The sequence below is a fragment of the Electrona antarctica genome, assembly GCF_951216825.1.
Source record: "Electrona antarctica genome assembly, chromosome: 3".
Classification (NCBI taxonomy): Eukaryota; Metazoa; Chordata; class Actinopteri; order Myctophiformes; family Myctophidae; genus Electrona; species Electrona antarctica.
The window spans coordinates 1,896,772-1,916,372 of record NC_136808.1 but is presented as its reverse complement, the minus strand read 5'-3'; the positions used below and the strand labels follow the sequence as shown (position 1 = coordinate 1,916,372).

At 41.9% G+C, this 19,601-nt stretch overlaps 2 protein-coding genes across 2 annotated transcripts in view; both read left to right on the top strand.

The window, feature by feature from the left end:
• Nucleotides 1–11,941, top strand: part of amfra (autocrine motility factor receptor a) — a 41,307-nt gene extending 29,366 nt beyond the window's left edge. Inside the window, exons 10-14 of the mRNA XM_079496847.1 lie at nucleotides 130–326; nucleotides 905–1,008; nucleotides 4,024–4,158; nucleotides 5,851–6,032; nucleotides 7,241–11,941. Coding sequence (XP_079352973.1) covers nucleotides 130–326; nucleotides 905–1,008; nucleotides 4,024–4,158; nucleotides 5,851–6,032; nucleotides 7,241–7,397 — 775 coding nt within the window. The 3' untranslated portion in view covers nucleotides 7,398–11,941. The remainder of the gene's footprint in view (nucleotides 1–129; nucleotides 327–904; nucleotides 1,009–4,023; nucleotides 4,159–5,850; nucleotides 6,033–7,240) is intronic.
• A 652-nt stretch (nucleotides 11,942–12,593) lies between these two features.
• On the top strand, nucleotides 12,594–19,378 carry LOC306920617 (GTPase IMAP family member 9-like; the record flags this gene model as incomplete). The annotated part of the gene is made up of 4 exons (XM_079497427.1): nucleotides 12,594–12,633; nucleotides 13,527–13,561; nucleotides 15,204–16,062; nucleotides 19,357–19,378. The coding sequence occupies exons 2-4, from the start codon at nucleotides 13,558–13,560 to the stop codon at nucleotides 19,376–19,378; spliced, it is 885 nt and encodes a 294-aa protein (XP_079353553.1). The 5' UTR covers nucleotides 12,594–12,633; nucleotides 13,527–13,557.
• Nucleotides 19,379–19,601: the final 223 nt, after the last annotated feature.

Genomic DNA, 19,601 nt, shown 5'->3' with positions numbered 1-19,601 from the left:
CTTTTCACACGAGTAACGTTTCAAATAAGTTATTTAAGTTGTATAAGACCTTTCCCATTTGGCCTCTATTGAAGAGGTTACAAAGTGTGTGTTTCCCGTGTGTGAGGTTCTGTGTTTGCGTCTCTGTAGCTCCTGTCTGCGCTCCTGGCTAGAGCAGGACACTTCGTGTCCCACCTGCCGGATGTCCCTGAACATCAACGGGGACGGGGGACAGGAGGGGGGCCAGCGGCAGGCGGGGCCCTCCGAAAACAACCTGGCCCCTGGGGGCCCTCCTGCGGACGCCAGGCCCCACGTCAACCAGCACAACCACTTCTTTCACTTTGACGGTGAGTCCTTCTGGCACTGAGGAAAGACAGTTGGGAGAGATTATCTAAGCAATACGAAGAGACCTGTCACTAGGGCATTAAGCAACTAGTCGACTAGTTTACTAGTAAATCGACTAGTAAATCCACTAGTCGACCTTGTTGGTACTAGTTGACTAGTTGATAAATAATAAAATAAAAAGTTTTGTTTTTCTTTTCTTCCCGATTTTGTAGGCCTCAAGATCAGGTAGACTATAGTTATAGTCACCAATGTACACAGTTTTTAAATGTACAAATATTTATTTAAAAAAATATATATATATATATTTTTTTGTGGATAGCTTCGTCCTGACTCCAAACTAGTTTGGAAAGCCTGTCGGAAATGTCAGGAGACGTTGGAAGGAGCATACAGTACATTCTGTTAATAATGATAACTGTCTCTACAGAACTACAGATGACAATTAGCTTTGTAACCGGTGGACAATATCTCAAACGTCTGTTCTGTAGATGACAATGTGTCTTGATTTATACATTTGGATTATTATAATAAGGTGAATGTGAAGAATTATTAAACTCCTCTGCCCATGTCTCTCTCTCTACAGGCTCCCGTATTGCAAGCTGGCTGCCCAGTTTCTCAGTAGAAGTGATGCATACCACCAACATCCTGGGCATCGCTCAGGCCAACAATTCCCAGCTCAACGCCATGGTGAGATGACGTCTACAGTCTTATCTTAACCCATTTTGGACTGAGTTAAAAACATTCACTTTGACAGAATATATGTGACTAAATTTGACTGAGGGACTGCCATTGGATTTTTTTGAATTTTTTCACGTCATATGAAAGCAGGGAATCATAGCTTCAAATTGACATATTGGTTGTTCAGTTTGACCCACCAGTTTTGGAGATATGGCTTATAGAGTAATGTCTTGCAGAAAACAGCGAGTTGAGAAAACAGGCTTGAAAGGTTCACTTCTGTGTTCTCTAACATTACACCTAGCTACATGTTTAAGCTTTTATTTCATATTTACATGTCGATTTCAGCTCTGACACTTATTTCAGACATGCTCTAGTATGTGAAGAGTCTGCCTGTGCCTCATTTTGAAAGTTTTTCTCCTCTGGTGAACAGCTGTAATTTGCGCGATGTCAAATCTGGTCACATATATTCAAAGATTTGCGCCACATTTTCACAATTTTTCAAAAATAGCAGACCTACAAGCTCGTAGCGTGCCACTCGGTGGCGAGCTATGAGCTTGTAGATCTGCTATTTTTCAATCGCTAAAGTATAACATAATGCTGGGTTAAAACACCAAAAGGGGTTCCCCGCCCAAAATGGGTTAACTTGTATTGTAAAGGCGTTGTTAGGTACTGTAGCCTAGTAAACCATGCTGGTCACGTGGAAGAGCCAATCAGGCTGCTCTCAGAGCCCTGTGATTGACAGACACTGATTGGTTTTGCTACTTTTTTTGGTTTCTGTAAAACGCCCACCCAGCGCTCGGGGCCAGATTTGGTCTGCAGAAAACACATGATAATGTGAATTCACATGACCGGCATGGTTTTCCAGGCTAGTTGTTTGAATTCACATGACCGGCATGGTTTTCCAGGCTAGTTGTTTGAATTCACATGACCGGCATGGTTTTCCAAGCTAGTTGTTTGAATTCACATGACCGGCATGGTTTTCCAGGCTAGTTGTTTGGATTCACATGACCGGCATGGTTTTCCAGGCTAGTTGTTTGAATTCACATGACCGGCATGGTTTTCCAGGCTAGTTGTTTGGATTCACATGACCGGCATGGTTTTCCAGGCTAGTTGTTTGAATTCACATGACCGGCATGGCTTTCCAGGCTAGTTGTTTGAATTCACATGACCGGCATGGTTTTCCAGGCTAGTTGTTTGAATTCACATGACCGGCATGGCTTTCCAGGCTAGTTGTTTGAATTCACATGACCGGCATGGTTTTCCAGGCTAGTTGTTTGAATTCACATGACCGGCATGGCTTTCCAGGCTAGTTGTTTGAATTCACATGACCGGCATGGCTTTCCAGGCTAGTTGTTTGAATTCACATGACCGGCATGGTTTTCCAGGCTAGTTGTTTGAATTCACATGACCGGCATGGCTTTCCAGGCTAGTTGTTTGAATTCACATGACCGGCATGGTTTTCCAGGCTAGTTGTTTGAATTCACATGACCGGCATGGTTTTCCAGGCTAGTTGTTTGGATTCACATGACCGGCATGGTTTTCCAGGCTAGTTGTTTGAATTCACATGACCGGCATGGTTTTCCAGGCTAGTTGTTTGGATTCACATGACCGGCATGGCTTTCCAGGCTAGTTGTTTGAATTCACATGACCGGCATGGTTTTCCAGGCTAGTTGTTTGAATTCACATGACCGGCATGGTTTTCCAGGCTAGTTGTTTGAATTCACATGACCGGCATGGCTTTCCAGGCTAGTTGTTTGAATTCACATGACCGGCATGGTTTTCCAGGCTAGTTGTTTGAATTCACATGACCGGCATGGTTTTCCAAGCTAGTTGTTTGAATTCACATGACCGGCATGGTTTTCCAGGCTAGTTGTTTGGATTCACATGACCGGCATGGTTTTCCAGGCTAGTTGTTTGAATTCACATGACCGGCATGGTTTTCCAGGCTAGTTGTTTGGATTCACATGACCGGCATGGTTTTCCAGGCTAGTTGTTTGAATTCACATGACCGGCATGGTTTTCCAGGCTAGTTGTTTGAATTCACATGACCGGCATGGTTTTCCAGGCTAGTTGTTTGGATTCACATGACCGGCATGGTTTTCCAAGCTAGTTGTTTGAATTCACATGACCGGCATGGTTTTCCAGGCTAGTTGTTTGGATTCACATGACCGGCATGGTTTTCCAGGCTAGTTGTTTGAATTCACATGACCGGCATGGCTTTCCAGGCTAGTTGTTTGAATTCACATGACCGGCATGGCTTTCCAGGCTAGTTGTTTTGGGGCTGTGACATTTTGTTTTTGTCAGTTTCTTCCTGCCATGCATTTTTTTAAGATTAGGTTTTTTTTGTGGCTTTTGTGCCTTTATTGATAGTTACTTTCCGGCATCCCAGAGCTCCTATTTTGAAGGAATCCCGGGAATGATTGTGTTAACATCATTACACAGTGGACACAACTCCTTAGGTGGCACAAAATAGTGACAACAATAATCATGTTGTCTCGTTAATATTGCTTATGTACAGAATTATTGCTCTCGTTTTCACCTTTCTCACAAGTTGCCTGTCCTCTGAGTAAAAGCTACCATGGGGATTTTGAGTTACTAACCCATTCTGGGCGGGAACCTCTTTTGGTGTTTTTTTTTATGAATGTTTTTTTTTGTGGCTTTCGCCTTTATTTTATATATTGTATGGAGGGACAGACAGTAGGCTGACAAGAAATGGGGAGAGAGATGGGGGGGAAGACATGCAGTAAAGGCCGTCAGGATCGGGAGTCGAACCCGCAGCACACTGCCAGACTGGATTACCAGCCATGGTGCCTGGACCACTGAGCCATGGCCCAGGCCCCCTTTTGGCATTATGTTATACTTTAGCTATTGAAAAATCATAAAAATGCGGCACAAATCTTTGAATATATATTCTTTCAACCCTTGCCAAAGCCATCAGGAGCCGATTGATCTCCTCCTTATACCTCCTGCCGTGTACAATGATCACCGCCCTTTCTCCTCCTCCTTGTCCACCTCCTCCTGCAGGCTCATCAGATCCAGGAGATGTTCCCCCAGGTTCCCTACCACATGGTGCTCCAGGACCTCCAGTTGACCCGTTCCGTAGAGGTCACCACAGACAACATCCTGGAGGGTCGCATCCAGGTGCCTTTCCCCACACAGGTCAGCTATTAATGCTCTCTTCCATTACCCAGAACCTACCTTTTTTTGAGTGGTGCCAACCGCCTCCATTAAGTGACTTTGGACCTACCATCGATTCTACAAATGTATTCTAAATCCTGACAGTTCCAAAAAATGTTTCTGTCAGTTGTGTTAAAAAGGTTTCATGTCAAGGACCCCAAAAAATATATGTAATTGGCCGCCGACCCCCATCTGAAAATATGTTGTTCAAAAATAGCAGACCTACAAGCTCATAGCGCGCCACTCGGTGGCGCGCTATGAGCTTGTAGATCTGCTATTTTTCAATAGCTAAAGCATAACATAATGCTAACACCAAAAGGGGTTCCCGCCCCAAAATGGGTTAAGTGACTTTGGACCTCATTCACAACGGCGTTTTACTCTCATATCGTGAGCGTACGGGCATTCACGAGGATTCCCACGTTACGTGGGAATTCATGGCCATGAACTTGACGTTGGCGTCCGTTGGTCGTAAACTCCGTCCACGTCTGGTACTAGGGTGGTGTATAGGGCATACGGCCTGCGTCTATTTATTCAGAAGGCTTAAGTCTTCATGCTGAATCAATTATTTTGTTGCTTCCACACTGTCAGAAGGACATCTATTTCGTTATATAGTTGTTGTTTTCTTACTGCTGTCTGCCGAGTCATGCTTGACGCCTTTTTATGGTGTGAAATGTGGCGTGGAACAATGCAAATTAAGTTGTCGGGTGATTTTCCCGATCATTTGGCACTCGGCGCTCGCATTCATTACGACATACACCTGTGTACCTGTGGTACACAACCCTTTTGGAATGGGCACGGGAGCTTATCGCAGGTTCAGCGTAGGGTAATATATACACAGTCCTTTATACACTTAATTTACACCTGCGCGTACATTTCCGTTGTGAATGAGGACCTTCAGAGATTAAAATGGGGTGCATTTTGCATCCCAAAACGCAGTTTATAGTTGAGGGACGCAATAAAACAACGACCTCTGCATACACGGGATTCACTACTGTACTGTTTTTTATTCTAGTTTATTTTGCTAGCTTTAGTTATAATAATGATGTCTTCTACATGAATATAACCACATTGTAAACATATAAAATGAAATGGGAGTTAAATGCTGCAATTTATAAAAATGGCAAAATATGACTCCTAACGTCGTTGAAGTGGGACTCGTAAAATGTCCCATTTAAAAGATCATCCCTGCATCCCGGGACTCATTACATTGAAAACTGGACCTTTGTGTGTATGTATGTATGAGCATGACTCATTCACCCCTGCTGTTTAGAGACTGTGACCTACAGTATTGACCCTGCTGTTTCTCTGTCTCTCTCACACACACACACACACACACACACACACACACACACACACACACACACACACACACACACACACACGCACACTAACTACACAGTAACCATAACAATAAAAGTAGTTGCACCTCTCACAGTTCGCACACTGACGCACAGGTGCGATTCTTTACTTAATTGTCCAAATTAAATTCAGAGCTGAATATTTTTTTAAACCAGTGATTCTCAAACATTTTCAAAGGACCCCCAAATGAATATGTATTTGTCCACAAATCGAAGAACGACTGTCAGGATGTAGAAGACATTTTTAGAATCTGATCTCGGGTCAAAATGGGTTAAAAGCTCTGAGGCAAAATGTGGTAACTTGTGTCCCCCCTAGGCAACGGAGCGGGCCTCTATACAGGTGAACCCGGCCCAGGCTGGGCCCGGCGGAGCGGCCCAGGCGGGCCCCAGCGAGCCTGACAACATGGAGATCAGAGGGAGCCGCTTCTCCAAGTCGGCTGAGGAGAGGCAGAAGATGCTGAAGCAGAGAAAAGAGGAGCTGCTCCAGCAAGCACGCAGGTTGGTTCACTGTTGTTGCTCGGAACTATAGGCTGGTTCCCAAAACATTTTGGTTCTCCTATAGCGTCATTGCCGAAGATTAATGGCAATTGCGCTTTTATAGTGCATTCGATGGATCGAGCCATAATGCTACTTACGTTAGCCGGTTAGCTAGCTGTGTTGTTAGCACATCACTGGATCGCCCATCTTAGATCGCCGTCGCCATAATAATCCATTCTATCCGTTTCTTTCAATCGCCTGTATCTCCTATTCCTTGTCCCAGATGGCATTTTGGTCAAAACAGCGTTTCTTTGACGGCACAGAGCCGGCGATGTGGAGCTCTCCAGTGCACCGGCATAGATCGATCATGTAAACAAAGCCTGTCTCGGCTCCGTCGAGCGTCCTTAGGATAAGCTACTTCCGGTAGACTTGAACTGTGGCTTTTCAAAATAAGAGCTCAAATAAAACAAATGCTGCCGTGAATTAGATCCTAATTTTTCAATAAATGCTAGCGGAGTAAGACCACACCAACGCAACTCATTGAGTTGCAATGAGTTGCATTTGGTGTGGTTGACCTTAAAACTGTTTTGTCCCAACGCGAGTGACCATTTGGTGTGGTTTGGGCTTAAGTCACCTGTGTATTAAAGGACCACTTCACCACTTTTCAACTTCTCTTCCTATAATTGGTCCTAACTAATGTTCATGATAAAATACCACCATTTTTTCCTACTCAGTCTGTGTCTCATAGGAGTGTCTCATCATCGATGGTGAATCCAAGCTAATAGAAACGGCAGGCTTTCTTTTCCTGAAAAGTTGCAATGCAAAAGTTGAAGCCATCGTTCTCACGATAATACAAATCTAAATATATTTTAAAACAAATCTTGTTTAAAAAAATAATCTGCCTAATGATGATGTCACTGGTGGACGGATGTCCGAACTGCCCAAAGCCCTCCTATGAGACACAGACTGAGTAGGAAAAAATGGTGGTGTTTTATCATGAACATTAGTGAGGACCAATTATATGAAGAGATGTTGAAAAGTGGTGAAGTGGTCCTTTAAGCTTTGAGCTTCATGCAATACCTCTACCAATAGTGGTCCTGCCCGACCACAGGATCTAAATGTCCCAGTAGGAGAGCAAAGGAGTCCACACCATCGCAGTTGTTTTACAGTATTTTTTTATTTAACATGAATTGCAGCTTTAGTTTGTATTATTTTCCACCACATTACAGGCGATATCTGATCAAGAGCCCAGAGGAACAGGAGGACGACTTGCCCAGACTGGAGGAGGACTCGGGCCCCGTGACGGACTTGACCATGTTGAGACGCAGAACCATGGCGGCAGCCGCAGAGAGACGTATGCAGAACCAACAGAACCCAGCGCCCTGAGAACCTCCTCCTCCATCCATATATACCACACCGTTATTATCAGAAGAGGAACCGGCCCCAACTCCTTTTAAATCTAACCTCACCACTTTTCGTATATGATCAATAGTATTAACCCCACGCAAAAACAAATGTTGCAAGCATGGCCTTTGCCTGCAAAATGGAGTTGGAATTGCTGTTTTTTTTTTTTTTTTTGCTGTTTTTTTTCCAGGCTGCATAAGCAAGATGAGACCATTGTGAATTGCCTCTGCGTTGTTCCTTTCGGCGACACCTTCTCGCCCCCCCTTCTCGTCGGGAGCACCGGTGGAGATTCAAGGGCATCGAAAAGTGCACATTTATGCCCTTTTATTTATCTACTGCCACATATTACGAAACACCAGCCACAGCACGGATTCAGCGTTCACCACTACTGGTGGGAATGGCTGTTTTCAAAACAAACAAAATGAAACCGTAAAGAAAACAAGCATGCATCGTAATAAAACAAAGTTTTCTTTCTTATGTTTTGAAGGTGCCACTGCTACAGCCTTGGTCTTAGTTGATTTTACTTTTATCAGTTTAGTTTTAAAAACTATTTGCGTTCATAAGGCAGAAATGTATATCTCGGGTGGGGAAAAACTCATTTTCTTTTGGCGCGCGTTTATATGAGATGAGTTTCAACTGTGAATTGACAGTATGTCAGAGAGGACATAACACCCAGCTTTTCAATGCTTTTATTTCTTGCCTCGTGAGTAAGAAAATGTCACTTTAGTATTTTTGCTGCATTTCTGTGAAATATGAATGTACCGCTCAACACGATGCTACAGATGAAGTGTCTGGCCGTCACGGGCATTTGGGTGGTTCTGTGTTCAATGTGTGAAACACTTGGGGGTTTTTTGTTCTCATTTAAACTGGCAGAGTTTTTGTTTCTTTCTCCTGAAATCCAATGTTGGCATACTTAGATACTTGTGTACAAGTAACAGGATGCTTTTTTAATTTCTGCCATTGCTTCTGCCCTCTGCTTAAAGGGGCATTCCACTCATTTTCAACATTTTACTATGTCATTAATATACCTTAGACCTGTTGTGTGGAAATAATAAAAAAAAGTCCCCCCATTCTGTTTTTCCTAGAACTAGAGGTCTGAAAAAAAATCATTAACATGGTGAAACACATCTTGATGTCATCAAGATGTGTTTCACCATGTTAATCTTTCATAATTACACCATGATTTTTTTCATAATTACAGTTCTAGGAAACACAGAATGGGGGGACTTTTTATTATTTCTCCACAACAGCTCTAAGGTATATTAATGGCAAAGTAAAATGTTGAAAATGGGTGGTTTTCCCCTTTAACAAGCAACTCTGTCCAAATGTTTATTTTCTCCTCATACTTTGGGAGTAATATGCTAATGAGTTTGGCAATCCATCAGCACTAATTTAGATCTCGTCATGGGATTCTGAGGTATGTGCTGCCGTTGCACTAGATTCATCTGAACGTTCGTCTCGCGTAGCAGGACAATCGGAGATCCCGGCTATTGATAACGTCTGACGTCTAAATTTAATGTTGTGGCAAAAAAATGTGTGGGAAGTCTGGGAACAATTCCGAAATGTAAAAAAAATATATACCATATTAACAGAAGCATCACAGAACCAATGCACAGACTTAAAGGGAAACTTCACTCTTTTTGCAAAAAAATATATGTTAATGACGTTTAGAAGATTTAGAACACTTTCCTGGTGGTCTTTATGTGTGTAATATGTGGTTTTAGATATTTTAGAGTTTAGGAGTGAGCCCAGTGTCTCTGATGTCATCGACACTGGGCTCACTTACTTCCTGGACTACATGTTGTCTCTGTAAGACAGCCGTCCCCCCTATCCACAAGGAGGAGCAGTGCACCAAAGCATTATGGGAATTGTAGTCCATGAAAGAAGTGAGCCCAGTATCGATGACATCAGAGACACTGGGCTCACTGCTACAATCAAAAATATCTAAAACCACATTACACACACAAAGACCCCCAGGAAAGTGTTCTAAATCTTCTAAACGTCATTAACATATATTTTTTTGCAAAAAGGGTGAAGTGTCCCTTTAAGGTTGTTCCCTTCAGATGGCAACAGGATTACTTTTCAAAGCAAGAGTGCAGCTTTGTTACTGCTGGCTGTACTCCAGCATCCAAGCCCCCCCGTACATTGTCTTTAGACCTATTGAGAAGGCGGAAATCTCCGATTGTCTGACTACTGCTGATAAGTGTGATGGAGTGCCAGCGGTTCCCTGTGCACCGTGAAAGTGTATTTTGACTCAGACTGTAAACGTGATGTGTACGCTTTCAGAATTACAGATGAGTCGGTTCAATTAACAGAGGATTTTTTACTGTGTACAAGACACTTATTTTTGAAGCATGGGTTGAGACAACTTAAACAAGTACATTGTGTAGTATTTTTGTGAGCCTGTTGTAAATGTTACATCTGTTGTCTTGTACACATTTGGCGCCCTCTGCTGACAGCCAACTGTAAGAACACACGATCGATTCAACAGGCAGATAAAGCCGACTGTATTACTAACAGTGTTGAGTATATAGCAGCATAGGCACTAAGTGATATTCTTTTGTTAATAAGTATTAGATCGCTCTCTATTCTGATAGAAATCATTCCTGAGTGCTTGTTAAAGGTATATTCATGATTTCACTTAATTCAAATATCACTTTTTTTTTTCTTACCGGGACCAGGGTTTTTTCCAAATCACCCAAATCTTCTGAATGCTCCTTTAAGCAGGGGCCTCCAGTTCTCACATTGTTGGGTTGGATGTCAATTTGATCAAATCAGGATAGTATAGAAAAATTTGAACTTTTACACTATAATACTGAAGCTAATAATTGGGTATTCTCTATGTAAATTTGCAACCAACCTGAAAATATATGTTTGCTGAAGAAGAGCTAGAGAGACCGTGAGACCGCTGTTACCGAACAAACACTATAGTGTGGGTCTTCAGCATGAGTTAAGAGGATGGAGTGGTCACATCTTTTGTTATAGTTTCTACAAGTGCACACACCTGCGACACATTGTGATTTTAGAGATTTGGTTGAGAGGGAAAGAGAGCAGACCAAATTTACTAGGTATTGAGGGTTTAAGTGGTTATAGATACTGTACATGTATGAATGTACACAATATTGTACACGGGAGAAATCCAGCACTCACGGCAATAGCTTTTATATTTATTTATTTTACCATACACAATATTCAAAAACCCCTGCTCTATAGCAGTGATTACTATCAGAATGTAGAGCTTTAATTATTTAAAGGTATATTCAGTGATTTCACTTAATTCAAATATCACTTATTTTTTCTTATTTTTTGGATAATCCTCCCTACTATAAAGTGTGCTGACCATATAAGGAGTTCCTCCCTGTCCCCAGTGAGCCCCTGGGGTCAAAAAACCCTAGTTTCGGTTTGGGCTTTGGGTGGCAAAGCCTTCATCCAATCAGGATGAGAGGGGCCTTCCGCCAATCATGATCGAGTGGGGCGGGCATTGGTGCACGTGCTGTTGGTCAGTTGTACTTCCCCCACTGTAGAGCGTGTGCATGTGCACATTTTGTTACCGGGTGGACCTTTTTTTTTCAAAATCACCCAAATCACTGAATGCTCCTTTAATAACACTTTGTTTTAAGCAAAAAGAATATCACTTGGCCTATACCTGCTTTAACTGCGTGTTGCTGCCAATCCAGTATATGTGTTTGTACATCGTTTAATAAAATGCCACTGTACTTCCTCATTGTATAGGAAACGAACAGTGCCGTTGCAAGGCAGTATGGGTTTAACCCATTCTGGATGGGAACCCCTTTTGGTGTTTTTAATCCATTTAGGCCTGACCTCGAAATAAATAAAAAAAACTCATCTAAATCCTCCAGTTTTCTGAAATAAATATTTTCACGATTTTTCAAAAATAGCAGAACTACAAGCTCGTAGCGCGCCACTCGGTAGAGCTTGTAGATCTGCTATTTTTCAATAGCTAAATTAGAACATAATGTTTAAAACACCAAAATGGGTCTCATTGCAGTCATTGAGACGATGTGTATTATAAGTGATTTCTGAGAGTGCAAAGGGTGGTTTGGAGTTGAGTTAGACGAGTCCAGAGATGTGGCTTTTTGTTTTCTTTGTTTAGATCTCTTGTCCCAAAGAGAGCTCCATGAATATCCACTAAACTAACGGAGATCTTATATGTTAAACTTATTTTATTTTGTCCCCATTAATGCAGGAATTTTATTTCAGAGCTACATTGTTAGTCCCAAGTTCAACAGGACGAATTAGACAGTCTTTAAATTGTTTGAAATCTTTCATATTCATGGCATAGTTTCATATTAACTGGTTATTTTTTTTTATAACCATGACATGTAATAATCTAATCTAAACTGAATTACTCTTTGGACTGAGGTTTCCTGTATTGTTGTGCCTAAATCAGAAAAAAGGTCCATTCTTAAGTTAATTCTGTAAATAATGTAGTTTTTCTTTTTTTGTAAAAGAAAAAAAAGTGTACAATTAATACAAAAGACCCAATAAACAGCTTCTCTTACAGCTTTTTAGGGAAACATTTCTATTATCTTGCGTGTTTGTGTTCTCTATACAATTTTAAAGACCCTAATGTTTTTTCACTCTTTAAAAACCCATTTTGATCAGATTCTAAAAATGTCTTCTACATCCTGACAGTTTTCTGAAAAAGCTATGTTTCTATGTCAGTCGTTCTTCGATTTTTCAAAAATAGCAGACCTACAAGCTTGTAGCGCGGCACTGGTGAGCTTTTAGATCTGCTATTTTTCAATAGCTAAAGCATAACATAATGCTAACACCAAAAGGGTTTCCCACCCGAAATGGGTTAAGAGCACTAGATTTTCCAGAGATCCAGTCCTATATATTGCACTGATCAGAGCAATGGTCAGAGTTATGGCCATTTGAAATGTTATACACTGCTGTAATGTCCCATACTGTGTGTGCAATTTAGTTTTTTTGTGTGTGTGACTATTGTCATGGCAGATCCCTGAATAGCATTGTATAACTCCATTATCATTATGTATGTTATTTATTGACTCGTGCGTGAGAGCGAGCGAGCGATCCTCCCTCCCATAACGAGCTCTGGAAGATCAGGCCATTTACAAGAAAAGCACAACCGAAAGTGAAAGCAAGTTTGCTTAGCCTATATATAGCCTGCAGGCTGCTGGACTGAAGAGACAACTCAGACAACTGTTCTGGACTACTGTACGGTCTCCTTCAGGTTGGTGAAATATATCTTTCTATTCCTGCTTTCATGTGATTACTCTGGTATATCATTCAATTCAATTCAATTCAATTCAATTCATTTCATTTCATTTCATTTCATTTCATTTCAATTCAATTCAATTCAATTCATTTCATTTCATTTCAATTCAATTCAATTCAATTCAATTCAATTCAATTTTATTAAGTGTCAAATCACAACAAGTTGTCTCAAGACACTTTACAACCAACAAAGATCCACCCACCTAGATTCAACTTGTTCATTTAATTTATCTAAAAAAAAAAGAAATTGTTACAGTTGTACAGTGTTTTATTTATTTTTTTGTGCCCATTTAAGGCAAGTCAAAATGTTTTATTTACTAATGCCAAATAAACGTATGTCTACATATATGTGTACACATATATATATATATATATATATATATATATACACAGTATGCATAAATCGTTGCTGTCGGGAGGAAACCACCTAACTCCATTTTTGAGGTTTTAGATTTTTTCTTACATATTGAACCAATGGAAAGTAGTAAAAACGCTTTGGACAAAACCTCTTAACTCCATTGGACCCTCAAACTGTCTGCTAAAGCAGCTATACTCTACCACCTCTCCCTCTCATGCAAGTAATTGACAATAATATATAAAGTCGCAACACCAACTTTGATGAGGCAGTATTGCTTTGTTTTCATAATATAAGGTTTTCTTAATTTTCTGAAAAAAATATATTTAAAATCTCCAGACAGCAGAGATATGTACTGTATGACTATGTACAGTGTGTGCACGCGCACAGTGTACCAGGAGGTATAATTTCTTGGAAATGGCATGATCTGGCACGCACGCACACGTATTGATTCATTTGATTCAAATCATTTTATCGTTGTGTTTCTTCAACAGGTAAAAGAATACACGCAACATACGGAACACAATGGGTGAGTTGTCCTTTTTAGATTTTGTGGCTTTTTCTGCCTTTATTGATGGTGAACAGTAGTCTGATAGGAAATGGGGGGAGAGAGAGGTGTGTGTGTGTGTGTGTGTGTGTGTGTGTGCACGCGTGCGTGCGTGTGTGCGTGCATAATTGTCCTTATCTCGCCCCACCAGGCATGCCAGTTCTGTGGGGTGGCCCCACCCTGTACGATATAAATGTTATATTTCTCAATTTCTGGTTCCTGAAATCGAGTCCAGATGTGCTTGAATCTTAATAATAACCACTTTAATGAATTCCTTGGGTCCAAATTATATAGAAAATATGGTCATTTGTCTTTTTATGTTGTTTACTTCAAGAGTTATGGTATTTCTATTATCTCCATCTTATGGTTCGTTTTGGGGATAGGTAGAAGAAAGGGTTCAAATTAACCCCTTGTGACATTATTTGACCTTTGACCTGGGCAACAAGAAGACATCTTAACTGGACACCATAAGGGTCCTAAAAAGACCTGGGCAACAAGAAGACATCTTAACTGGACACCATAAGGGTCCTAAATCATTATTTGACCTGGGCAACAAGAAGACATCTTAACTGGACACAATAAGGGTCCTAAAAAGGTCCATTATTTGACCTGGGCAACAAGAAGACATCTTACCTGGACACCATAAGGGTCCTAAAAAGGTCCATTATTTGACCTGGACAACAAGAAGACACTTGACATTTTTCAGCCTCATGGTGGCTCTATTGTCCATATGCAGACCGCGTCAAGGTGGTAATAGGTGCAATTTCCCATTGACAGCCCATACATCCAAACTGAAAAGTCCTATCTGATTGTATTAAACAATGTCAAACTCGGCAACATTGCAGTTTTACGAAAAGCTTGAAATAGGCCTATCCTCTTTCTATCTGCAAAGTGTTTGTTTCATAAAAATCCACCGTAGACATTTTATGAGCTAATTCTTGTCAAGAAATACCTTGCAGCTGATTATCTGTTAAGTGTCAGAGTTTGGAAGCGCTCGTTATCAGTAAAGCAACATAATACCTGCTGCCTCCTGCATTATGTGCAAACTTGAAACAGGTGCTACGCACAGTACGCAGGGCCGGCGTTCAGTGACTTTGACGAGCACTTCCAAACTCCAACACTTAGACACAAACACAAACGCTTTGCAGATAGAACGAGGATAATTCAAGCTTTTCGTACAGCTGCAATGTCGGTGAGTTTCACGTTGTTTAACCCATTTAGGCCTGACCTCGAAATGTAAAAGATTTCTTCTAAATCCTTTCTGAAATAAATATTTTCACGATTTTTCTAAAATAGCAGACCTACAAGCTCGTAGCGTGCCACTCGGTGGCGCGCTATGAGCTTGTAGATCTGCTATTTTTCAATAGCTAAATTATATTTTGGACGAATTCTTCATCTTGCTGGCAAGATGGACACGGTTTGCATATGTTCAATCACAGGCCGAGTACAACTTTGTATGCACACTCCTTAGAGGCCAAGGAAAAACGTCTGGCCTGCCTTTTTCGCATCTGCCTTTTAGAGCGCCACCAGGAGGCCGACTTATATCAAACACTTTTTTTCCCTTTGTGATCCTGTCATAATAATATCCTCTATACCTACAACACACTATCATTTGTGTCAGCAGCTGGATCCGAAGTGCGTATCGTGCTGCTGGGTAAGACCGGCGTGGGCAAGAGTGCCTCGGCGAACACCATCCTGGGAAGTGAGGAGTTTGTCGAGGAAGCCTCGCCTGAATCGGTGACCCGGCAGGCCAGTAGATCTGAAAGCAAAGTGTCGGGAAGAAAGGTGGTGGTGGTCGACACGCCTGGGCTCTTCGACACGTCGCTGACCAACGAGCAGCTGAAGGAGGAGATCGTGAGGTGCGTGTACCTGACCGTGCCCGGTCCGCACGTCTTCCTGCTGGTGATCAGGCTGGGAACAAGGTTCACCGAAGAGGAGCGGATGACCATGAGGTGGATTCAGGAGAACTTCTCCAAGCTGGCGTTGAAGTACTCATTGGTTCTGTTCACCGGTGAAGACGCCATCGACATACCCGTGGAGGATTATATAGAGAAAAGCCCAGCACTTAAGCAGCTGGTTAGCGAGTGTGAGGGAAGGTACCATGCTTTTGAGAACAGAAAGAAAGAGCGGACACAGGTGACCCGTCTGCTAGCCAAGATTGACAGGATGGTAGTGGCCAACGGTGGACAGCATTACACAGATCAGATGTACTTGGAGGCCCAGAGAAGGATCCAAGAGGAGGCAGAGAGAAAGAGGAGGGAGGAAGAGATGAAACAGCAGGAGGAGGAAAGGAAAAGGCAGGAGGTACAGAGGCAGAGAGAGGAGGCCATGAGAATGGAGTGGGAGAGACAAGAGAGCCAGAGGCGCGAGGAGGACAGGAGGAGGTTTGAGGACGAGAGCAGACAGAAAGCAGAGGAGGAGAGACAGAGGAGAGAGGCGGACAAGATGGAGTTCGAGAGGAGGACAGAGGAGGACAGAGCGAGGTCCGATGAACAAGACAGGAAGAGACGCGAAGAGGACAGACAGAGCAGAGAGGAGGAGAAGAGGGAGTGGGAGAGGAGACGAGGGGAAGAAAAGAGAGAGGAGGAGAGGAAACGAGAGGAAGACAGGAAGAGACAGGAGGAACAAGATAGGAAGAGAAGGGAGGAGGAAGAGAAGAAAAGGCAAGAGAAGAAGTGGCAGGTGGGGAAATATAACAGGTGGTGATGACGGTTCCAGCTTTAGTAGGTGGTGCAGCAGTTGGGCTGGTTAAGGCCGTGGTGGATGTTCCTGTGGGCATGGTCAAAAGTGCCGTGGAATACGGAGATGATCGTGATAGGAGCCAGAGAATAAAGGGATCTGATCTTCCAGAGGTTCTTGTAGGCATAGCGGGAGCAGAAATAAAGGGAGGCGTGGTGGAGGTAGCGAAGGCTCCACTAAAAGTCTTCTCTGGTGCGACAGATATGGTTACTTCTCTTTGGAAGAGCTAATCCATCTACTGACCCCACCCACATAGTGCAGCGCTTCCCAAAGTGGGGTACGCGACGCATAGCCAGGGGGTACCCGAAATAATTCCCAGAAAAAAAAACGTTTAACTTTTTTTAACATTAAAATTATGTTTATCTACGTGGTCATTTCTGCCAAGTTGCGCAATAAATGTATTTTTTGTGTTGTTCATTGTGTTTCTCCCATGTTTGCTTTGGGCCAATAGCTGACATGATTACTAAAACTACAACATCAGTCAACCTGTCGTGACCTCAAACAGTAACAGCAGGACGCATGCTGCAGAAACAACAAAAAGACTCAGGACACTTGAAAGGTTTCTGCGGTCGCTTCAGATGAGGGGGTACCTGGAAAAATGTCTACCCCAAAAGGGGTACCTGGTCTAAAAAAGTGTGGGAACCCCTGACATAGTGAGCCTTCATACAGTAAATACTATACAGAACAAAGAATACAGTATAATAAGACTACTTAGAATAATGTTTCCATGAGAGCTTTTCCATGTCCACACATGTTGTGCACACTTGTTTATCGCCACTAATCAAAGTAATTGTGTAAAAATGCAGTGAAATTGTATTTTATGTGATGACAGGCACCATTGCATCTTGCCCATAGCCCCTTAGATAGCACTTCATGTAGACTTAGATAGCATTTTATACAGACTTATAGCATGTTACGTAGACAGCACTAGAATTGCATTTTATGTAGTCATAGCACTTTTTATATTTACGTTATTGTGCTCGTTTTAATTTGCTAAATATATATTTTCCTTTCCGTCTGCCTGTGAGAAATGTTTGTTGACATTCTAATAACCTGACGCGATACTAATTTGCACACTTAAATGATTGACGTTTGGAGGATTCACCTCATTCCCCCCTGCTAACGCTAGTATGAACTGTTGGTAATTCCTTTAGCCAAAGTTTGCAGCGATGCTGACTTGACTCAGAGTAAGCTACTGCCTCCAACCCATTCTGGGCGGGAACCCCTTTTGGTGTTTTAACCCTGCATTTAGGCCTGACGTCGAAATAAAAAAAAAAGTCTTCTGAAAGAATATATATTCAAAGATTTGTGCCGCATTTTCAAGTTTTTTCAAAAATAGCAGACCTACAAGCTAGTGGCGCGCTATGAGCTTGTAGATCTGCTAGTTTTCAATAGCTAAAGTATAACATAATGCTTAGTTAAAACACCAAAAGGGGTTCCCGTCCAGAATGGCTTAAGGAGCTAAAACACAATCATTTCACTCTCTTACAATTTTATAATGGGATAGAAAACAGCAATTGTTTGGAGTAGGCTTAATTATTTACAAAGACAGTTTGATGTTGTTGTCACTTTAAATAAAACAATAAATAAAAGTTCATACTGTTTTTCTTTTACTAGATCCATTACAATAAGAAATAAAAGTTCATGTGTCTGTTCTCCTTTATTACTGTAGATCCGTTAGAATAACATTGTATTATAGCGTGGGGTGAGGGAGGGAGTTGCAGGCATGAACTGTGAAGCGCATGCCACCAAGGACCATGCACATTACAGTGTGCTATCAGAGGTCATGTCTTCCTAGTCCTACAGTTGGGTGGGCCGATGACCCGCCACCATTCTTCTGCTAGCTGGGTAGTCGGTAGTCAATTGACTACCGAACCATATAGGAAGGTGTGGGTACATCCTATATTAGATTTGGGAGGTGGTGTGGAGTGGAGTCATGCCCCAAATTTCCATTGCTATGTTTTCACACATCATAGTTCGGGAGCCGGGGGGGGGACGACGACGACGTTTTCTTCTCAACTGATATTTGTAGCTTGGGGTCACCTTTAATAGTTCAAGAGGGTGCCCAATGATATCCCTTGAGCATTTTTAGTTATTTACCCCTTAATGCACGAAACACTAACAAATACCTGATATTTAATGCAAAATACTTGGTCTAAATGCATCAAATCTGCTTTCTACCGTGTTTATGAATGTGGATATGCAGATTATATTTGATTTATGGTTAATGCATTATTGATTAATGCATATTAACTCAATCATGCTCGAAATCCCCGACATCCCATAAAAGATATCTTTTGAGATCTAAATGCATAAAAGTTTCTTTCTAGGGTGTTTATCCATGAATGTGGATATGTACATTTGATTTCAGAATAGAGCATTTTTATAGATATTAACCCCTCCATGCTTAAAACAGCTACATTTCATAAAATACAATAATCAATGCAAATGCAACACATTTGCATTGCAAAATAAAGGCTTATTTGGAAGTGTCCATGTCCACCACATCTCCTTTCCTATGAATTAACTCTTTCAGGCCTATAGTGAGCATTCTACACCAAAACATCAACAGAACATTATCATTATGTCTGTGGCAAATGGTTTTCACTCTTACAGACACACTTACAATTTAAAAATGTCATCTGGGGCAGGTTTGTAATCTTCAGGTAGATTGGGAGGGCTCAGTGGCCTGGATAGATCTTTCTTTTTCCATCCAAACTTCTCTGGGTCCCATGCTGGTGGACTTGGCTTTCTGAATTTGCATTCCATCCTCAATGAACATGGCAGTTAAGACTGGTGCCAGACTGCCAGCTCATTATGTGAGGGCATCCTCCACAATATGAACATCACGTCACTATAGACAGGAGTACGATGACCCTTGAATAGATAGAATTCAGGTCATACATTGTGGACTGGAGTGTATCATTTGAATGGTTTGGCTGTTGTTGCCACCATATTCACTTTAGATGGGATGGTCTAAAAGATCGTTGACCAGGTCTTTTCAAAATCTTGTAAGATTGTGTCCCCACTTTTTACAGCATTGTCTACTTTGACAACTAGTGTGTCTATCTACCCACTGATACTGTTCACAATACTCTTCCCTGGTCTCCAACCGGATCTGCCGGTTACTATGCAGAGAACAGACCCACAGGTCTCACAAAAAAACAAGACGATAAATATACCCTCAATCCTTGGCTCAGAGTATTCCACGGTGGCTCAGTGGTTCAGGCAGTCGCTTACAGTGCCACGACATGCTGGTTCGCGACAAGTCAAGATTCGTGAC